At 36.2% G+C, this 8,657-nt stretch overlaps 1 protein-coding gene across 1 annotated transcript; it reads left to right on the top strand.

The window, feature by feature from the left end:
- Window positions 1-6,721: 6,721 nt before the first annotated feature.
- LOC127741672 (30S ribosomal protein S3, chloroplastic) lies at window positions 6,722-8,286 on the top strand. Its single transcript, XM_052254732.1, has one exon. The coding sequence runs from the start codon at window positions 7,175-7,177 to the stop codon at window positions 7,829-7,831; it is 657 nt and encodes a 218-aa protein (XP_052110692.1). The 5' UTR covers window positions 6,722-7,174; the 3' UTR covers window positions 7,832-8,286.
- The last annotated feature ends 371 nt before the right edge of the window (window positions 8,287-8,657 follow it).

Genomic DNA, 8,657 nt, shown 5'->3' with positions numbered 1-8,657 from the left:
CCAGCGTTAAACGCTGGGAATTCTGAGGCTGATTTGCAACGCCGGTTTGGGCCATCAAATCTTGAGCAAAGTATGGACTATTATACATTGCTGGAAAGCCCAGGATGTCTAATTTCCAACGCCGTTGAGAGCGCGCCAATTGGCTTCTGTAGCTCCAGAAAATCCACTTCGAGTGCAGGGAGGTCAGAATCCAACAGCATCTGCAGTCCTTTTCAGTCTCTGAATCAGATTTTTGCTCAGGACCCTCAATTTCAGCCAGAAAATACCTGAAATCACAGAAAAACACACAAACTCATAGTAAAGTCCAGAAAAGTGAATTTTAACTAAAAACTAATAAAAATATACTAAAAACTAACTAGATCATACTAAAAACACACTAAAAACAATGCCAAAAAGCGTATAAATTATCCGCTCATCAATATCCCTGCTCAAATAATGTGGCAGAGTACGAAGCTTTGATTTTGGGTCTTGAGATATTAATTAGTAAAGGGGCTTTGGAAGTTTAAATATTTGGGGATTCTCAGTTAGTTTTAAAGCAGTTATCGAAGGAGTTTAAATGCAATAATGAGAAATTTCAAACATATTTAACAACTGCTTGGGAATCGTTAACTTCCTTTTAAAAAGCTTTGATGACATGTCACCATGTCATGTTTTTCTATGCTTTTTCATACAAGAAATTGATAATTAGTGCTTAAATATTGCATTCTTTTGTGCTTAAATGGTATATTTTCTTGATCTTTTAATTTTATAAATTTTGTAGAAAATAATAGATGAAGAAGCAATAAAAGCACTAAAAAGAAGAATCATACTCCCATGGTGGCAAAAGAGTTGGAAACAAACTCAAAGAGGCCTATGAGTTAAGCAAAAAGGATTTGCAACCCTGACCTCTTCACATTCCAACAAAAATAACTTGAGCTACAAAACTCCAAATGAGGTGATTCTAGTGGCATTGGAAATTAGACATCTAAAGCTTTCCAAGCAATTATGGAACTACATGGTGGACACTAAATATGAGGGAGACAACTGCCCCGAAAGTGCATAGATGAACGTGGTGTCAACCTGTAGTAAGGCCAGCTGACCTCTGCACCTTCGATGGAGTATAACTCAAGCTGGGAAGCTCCAAACTACACGCTCTCAATGGCATTGCAAAAGAGACATTCAGGGCTTTCCAACAATAGATAATAGTAGGGGGTGGACAATGCGTTTGAGCCTCCAGAATCTGGTATTTTCGACCACCTTTGAGTGCTAACGTCGCCTCAAACGTTGCACACCGATGCCAGCGACCATGTCCCCTTCAAAGGGGCATAACTTGAGTTGTAGATTTCCAATTGAGGTGATTCTAGTTGGATTAGAAAGCTGACATTCAGAACTTTCCAACCATATATAATAGTCTATAGTGGGCATGAAATTGGCATCGATGACAAGAGGACAAAGTAGCGTCCCAAGATTTAATGTGCAACAGGGAGCTCATGTTTGCGCCAACGTTTGCCTCAAACGTGAGGTCAAACATTGGCTGATGAAGACTGCCTGGGGGAGCTAACGTTTGCGCCAATGTTTGCCTCAAACGTGAGGTCAAACGTTGGCTGGTGAATGGCTGCCTGGAGAGCTCAACGTTTGCACCAACGTTTGCCTCAAACGTGAGGTCAAACGTTGGCCAAAAACTCACCTGGGAGGAGCCACGTTTGAGCTCACGTTTGACCTCAAACGTGAACTCAAACGTGGATGACAGCAATTGGCAGTTCTGCATGAGGCTAGCACACAAGGACGTTTGAGTCAACGTTTGCCTCAAACGTTGACTCAAACGTAAATACCCCAAGGTCCAAGTTGCAAACGGATGTCTTCCCAACACCAAGAGCAATCAACAGAGGCTATTGTCAACCCAATTCCATCAAGACCAAGGCCATCCGGATCCATCTTCAACCAAATCAAGCAAAGCCCACATGACTCAAAGGCACACAGAGAAGCTAGATTAGGAATTTCATTTTGTAAATATTGTTTTGATTTTTCATTTTCATTTTGTAAAAGCCTATATAAAGGTATTGGTTTCATTTCACTAAGAAGGCTGGCTCCACTAGGGAGCATTAGGATTAGAGAGCTCTCTCTTTTAGTTTTCATTTTTTGTTTTGAATCTTGGATTGAGATTTGAAGAAATTATGTTTCAATCTCACCTTGAGAATTTTCTCTGTTTGCTTGTCTACATAATTTCAGTGAATTGTCTTTTGAATCAAAGTTCTCCTTACTGTTTTCATCTTTCTTTCTTCTGCAAATTGTTCTCTATTGGATCAAGGAAGGACTTGAGATCTAGACTTGTTTTCTAGTCTCGTTGAGCCCCTGAGATCTTCAATTTCTCATTGAGATTTTGAAATTGAGCCAAGCTGCTCTCTGTTTTGATTTTAAAGTGATTTTCCAAATCTATTTGAATCTGCTGTATCTTTTACTTCTCTGTTTGATTGCTATTTACACTTCTGTGTTTGATTTCTTGAATCCCAGCACCCAATTTCCTTTATTCTTCCTGCAATTTAAATTTCCAGTTGCTTGATCTATTACTTTCTTTAATTTCCAGCAGCCACTCCCATTTACATTTCATGCAATTTACCGTCCTTGTCATTTAAGATTTTGCCAATTTACATTCGTTGCTCTTTACGTTTCTTGTCATTTACTTTCTGCAATTTAAATTCCCTATAAATTTACATTCTGTTACTCAACTTCACACAATTCATTCAATGTTAGCTTGACTAAACTAATCACCCACTAAAGTTGCTTGATCCATCAATCCCTGTGGGATCGACCTCACTCCCCTGAGTTATTATTACTTGATGCGACCCGGTATACTTGCCGGTTAGATTTGTGTGTTTGGAAATTCGTTTTTCCACAAAAACACCAATCAAGTTTTTGGCACCGTTGCCGGGGATTGATTTAGATCAACAATGATTAAGTGGGTGAGAAGTCTAGATCAAGCATTTTTTTGTTTTCGTTCTCTGTTCTAAGTTGAAACCAAGGTGTTTGAGTTATTGCCTCACTAAGAAATTCTGTCTCTGTGACATGAATTTCAATTTCCATTGATGTTACATTTTACAAAATACAAATGAAGTTCAACTAATCTTATGGTCAAACAAAATTTTATGGGATATTACCCACCATCACCAATCTCTAATGGTGGCTGGGAATATCACCAAGAAGATTCAAATTATGAGCACTCCAATTCATTGAGTTATGCTTCAGAACCACAAGATGAGCAAGAGAATTATATGGGATACTTCTCACCACCACAAAATGATTCAAGTCATTATTCTAATGGTGGCTAGAAGTATTACCAAGAAACTGCAAATTCTGAGCAGTCAAGTCACATGAGAGATTGTCTAATAGCCAAAGACTCACAAACAACACAAACATCCAATAGCCAAAGACTCTCAAAGCTTGAGTCCATGCTCAAAAGATTTGCGGATGAGACAAAGAAGCACTGGGAAGAACAAGAAAAGTCCCTCAAAAACATGGAAGTAAGGTTAGCTCAGTTGTTGAGTGCAATGAAGAAAGAGGAAGGGCTCATTGAACCACCAACTCAGAAGGCTCTGGATGAAGATAAAACTCCAAAAATCACACAGCAACCAAGTCTTGAATTCCAAGAAGTGAAGGCAATTAACAAAAGCACCAAGAAGAGGATTGTGACCAAGATACCAAGGACAACATTCAAGAGGAGGTCAACCACAAGCAATCCAACCCCTAGATCACTAGTAAGCAAGCTCAATCAAGCCATGTACAAAAGGAAGCTTGCTGAGAAGAGACCAAGAAAGGGGACAACAGCTGAAACTTCTCCCCCCTTGAGGTCATTCCTCTTAACCAACTGGAAGAAGAGGAAGAAAGTGAAGAACAACATGTCAAGCTAATGACACTAAAAGAGCACTTGTTGGGAGGTAACCCAACCGTAGGTAACATTTTTTCTCTGCTTTGTTTTCTTTCTGTGCTTTGTTTAAATTTAATAAATTGGCATATGGTTACATTCTAAGTTTGGTGTTGTCCTGCAACAAACTGTTTTCCATCTTCATGGATGATTGCATCAATTTTACATGGAAGTGTTACACTAAGAATCTAAGTTTGGTGTGCCACTTAATTTTCTATGCAAGTCATCCAGCAGCACCACTTGTTTGCATAATCACAATGCCTCTGCATTTTTTTTCTTCTCTTTTGGTTTAACACTTTTTCATTCTACTTGCTTTAGTTATTTTCTATTTTTTTTAATTCTTTCCTCTAGTTTGCTTATTAACTATCTTTTTTTAGTACATCACCAAGAGATCCTTATTCATGACAGATTCTTGGCTTGGTGATTGTACTTAACAAATAACAGTTTCATTTGCTTAGTTTTAATTTAAATAAATTGACATATGGTTGCATTCTAAGTTTGGTGTTGCTATGCAACAAAAATTTGCTTTCAATCCTTACTGGATACTTGCATCAATTCTAAGAGAAAATGTCACACTAAGTTTGGTGTGCCACTTATATTTTTATGCAATGTATCATGCACATCCTCTTATGTTTGCAATCACAATATCTCTGTCTCTTGTGCCTTGATTGTTATCCTTAATTTTGATTGCTCAAAACACATGTACTGCTAACATTTTATTGTGTAAGACATTCATGATCCATCTTAGACCCATAGCCACTGTTCTAATTGTTGCTTGAGGAAGAGCAAGCATTCTGAGTTTGGTATGGGAAGAAGGAGAATGGGAGGAAAATGACAACAATAGAGAAGATGAATTACAAGGTTGTAAAGTTCTTTTTCCTCTCATTTATTTCCAGCACTTTAAATTGCATGATTGTCTTTATATTCTCTGTATGCATGTGTGGTATGAATAAGCGTAGCTTAAATTTTGATTTGTAACATGTTGCTGTGACATTATGACTACCAACTTGAGTTTTGTGAATTCAAAAGCAGTAGAGCATCATGATTATAAACAAACAAGGAATTAAAGAAGAATTTAGCATGTGCATACAAGTATTGGAAAGCTAGTATGTTCGATTGTTGCTCAATTGCATTAGATTTTATTTAATTGAAGTTTTCATCTAGGACATTTTGTGAAATCTCTTGAAATCATGAAAACCTTGAAAAAAAAAGCAAAAAAGGGGAAGAAAAGAAAAAGGGAAAGAATGAGAAAGCTGAAGGCTCTGAGTACCAATGGCAATTTATTTGCTAAGTGCTTGTGGTGTTTATGTATCAAGCCAAATGCTTGAAAACAAAACACTTAGAAGTCAAGGCTAGGCTCAAGTGCAAAAGCACTCCCTCAAAGCTCAAGGTTCTGAGCATCAATGATTAGAGAGTCAAGAAAAGAAACAAATGAGCTTAATGAAGTCCTCTAATTCAAATGCTTGTGGTGCTTATGTATCAAGTGGTAATACTTGAAAACTAAGCATTTAGAGTCGTAGCTTTGTATTAACTCATGGGGCAAAGCACTCAAAAGGAGAAGCTAATAAGAAAATCAAAAGCTTGTTTCAAGGAAGAATTATAAGAAAAAGATTTCATAAAGTGAGCTAGATAGAAGCATCAATCATTTACATTTCTTTTGTGATTGTAGCATGCATAGAAAGCTAGCTTGCCATGAACATTAACTTGCTATTCTTCTAACCTTGGATTGTCAATTTCTATTGCATGATTCTTTTCTTCCTTGGGGACAAGCAAGGTTTAAGTTTGGTGTTGTGATGACATGTCACCATGTCATGTTTTTCTATGCTTTTTCATACAAGAAATTGATAATTAGTGCTTAAATATTGCATTCTTTTGTGCTTAAATGGTATATTTCCTTGATCTTTTAATTTTATAAAATTTGTAGGAAATAATAGAAAAAGAAGCAATAAAAGCACTAAAAAGAAGAATCATACTCCCATGGTGGCAAAAGAGTTGGAAACAAACTCAAAGAGGCCTATGAGTTAAGCAAAGAGGATTTGCAACCCTGACCTCTTCACATTCCAACAAAAATAACTTGAGCTACAAAACTCCAAATGAGGTGATTCTAGTGGCATTGGAAAGTAGACATCTAGAGCTTTCCAAGCAATTATGGCACTACATGGTGGACACTAAATCTGAGGGAGACAACTGCCTCGAAAGTGCATAGATGAACATGGTGTCAACCTGTAGTAAGGTCAGCTGACCTCTGCACCTTCGATGGAGTATAACTCGAGCTGGGAAGCTCCAAACTACGTGCTCCCATTAGCATTGAAAAGTAGACATTCAGGACTTTTCAACAATATATAATAGTATGTGGGTGGACAATGTGTTTGAGCCTCCAGAATCTTGCGTTTTCGACCATGTTTGAGTGCTAACGTCACCTCAAACGTTGCACACCGATGCCAGCGACCATGTCCCCTTCAAAGGGGCATAACTTGAGTTGTAGATGTCCAATTAAGGAGATTCCAGTTGGATTAGAAATCTGAAATTCAGAGCTTTCCAACCATATATAATAGTTTATAGTGGGCAAGAAATTGGCATCGATGACAAGAGGACAAAGTAGCGTCCCAAGACTTAATGTGCAACAGGGAGCTCATGTTTGCGCCAACGTTTGCCTCAAACGTGAGGTCAAACGTTGGCTGATGAAGACTACCTGGGGGAGCTAACGTTTGCACCAACGTTTGCCTCAATCGTGAAAAATGATAATAGGTCTCATCGTTTAGGTGAAATTTCATGTTCTTCTAATAATAATAAGATTACTCAAAAATAAAACAATTTCTTTTTTATATTAAAAATTTGAATAAATACTAAAGAAATGAAAAGAAAAATCGATTTGAAAAATAAGAAATGTTTCTTTTTTTAGTAAAAGCATAACCTTACTTATGATAAAGTAGAAACTAGAATCATCTTTAGGTCAAACAAATTCGATCAATTAGAATATTTATATATTAGAAATATAAAAAATGAAAATTATATAAATAGAAATGTCTGTTCACAACACAAAACATGAATAGGAATAAATGAGATTTGTGGATGTGGATAAAGAAATGGTTATGATACTATAATTTACGTTTTATTGAATTGAGTATCTTTTTCCAGTTTTTGCGTTTATTCTGCAGAAGCAAATTAAGTCAAAAGGGGATGCTATATTATGTTTTTAAATAAAAAGCCTAATGGATATAAAAAAACAAAGTGCACAACTAGGGCATATCATTTTATGTAAAGTAGTGGAGAATTATGGGACAAAAAATAAATCCGCTTGGTTTCCGACTTGGTACAACTCAAAGTCATGATTCTCTTTGGTTTGCACAACCAATCAATTATTCAGAGAATCTACAAGAAGATAAAAAAATACGAGATTATATCAAGAATTATATAAAAATAAATATAAGAATATCTTCTGGTGTCGAGGGAATAGCAGGGATAAAGATTAAAAAAAGAATTGATTTGATTCAAGTCATAATCTCTATGGGATTTCCAAAGTTATTAATTGAGGGTAAGCCTGGAAGAATAGAAGAGTTACAGATGAATTTACAAAAAAAACTCAATTGTGTGAACCGAAAACTGAACATTGCTATTACAAGAATTGCAAACCCTTATGGACATCCTAATATTCTTGCAGAATTTATAGCCGGGCAATTAAGGAATAGAGTTTCGTTTCGTAAAGCAATGAAAAAAGCTATTGAATTAACTCAACAGGCGGGGACAAAAGGAATTCAAGTACAAATTGCGGGACGTATCGACGGAAAAGAAATTGCACGTGTCGAATGGATCAGAGAGGGTAGAGTTCCTCTACAAACCATTCGAGCTAAAATTGATTATTGTTCCTATACAGTTCGAACTATTTATGGCGTATTAGGGATCAAAGTTTGGATATTTGTAAACAAAGAATAATCCAATTCTCCTTTTCTTTTTCTTTAAGGTTCCTTGTTTCGGTAAAACAAAAAAATGATAATTTTCCAAATTTTATAAGATTGAATAAAAAATATCAATTAATTTTTTTATATAAATATAATTGCTATGCTTAGTGTGTGACTCGTTGATTTTTTAGAGTGGTTAGAGTTCGACAATAAAATAAATGACTTATAGGATGAATTCATTAATAACTAAGTACTAACCAACTCATCGCTTCGCATTATCTGGATTTAAAGAATTAATCTAAAAATCGAAATAAAATCAAGATATCATATTTTGGTAGTAGAATTATAACAACTGAGATATTGGATAAAAAAAAATAAAAACGAATCTGATTATAAGTTGTAAAGCAATAAGAATATACAGATAAAAATGAAGGGTGAAAGAAAGAAAAAAGATATATCAATGATATAGAATTCGAATATGTAAAGGTCTTATGGTTATCTCATAAAAAATTAATTTTCCCCTTGCTTTACTCGCAAGTTACCACATCCCCTAGCTCCTTTCTCATTACTAGGCATATCATAATGATTTAATACATAATGGGTGAGATCGAAGGCTTAGAAGTATGAGATTTGGTTTTTAAAACTCAAAAATCAACTTTGGGATGAAAACAGAGCCACGCGTATGCGCACTCCACGCGCACGCGTGGATGGCCTCAAAAACTTCATCGACGTGCAAGCGTCATGCACGCTAACGCGTGGATTAAACATTTACCAATCGACGCGCACGCGTCAATTACACGTACGCGTGGGTGTTCTCGTGCCCCAGGCACAATACTAGCACAGTTCTGGCATAACTCTCT

This window comes from Arachis duranensis, chromosome 9 (assembly GCF_000817695.3).
Source record: "Arachis duranensis cultivar V14167 chromosome 9, aradu.V14167.gnm2.J7QH, whole genome shotgun sequence".
Lineage (NCBI taxonomy): Eukaryota > Viridiplantae > Streptophyta > Magnoliopsida > Fabales > Fabaceae > Arachis > Arachis duranensis.
Note: the sequence above shows the minus strand (reverse complement) of the source record. Positions and strands in the feature narration are given on the sequence as shown.

What these genes read in the sequence shown, in the direction of transcription:
- LOC127741672 (XM_052254732.1), top strand. Translation starts at nt 7,175, where the DNA reads ATGGGACAAAAAATAAATCCGCTTGGTTTCCGACTTGGTACAACTCAA.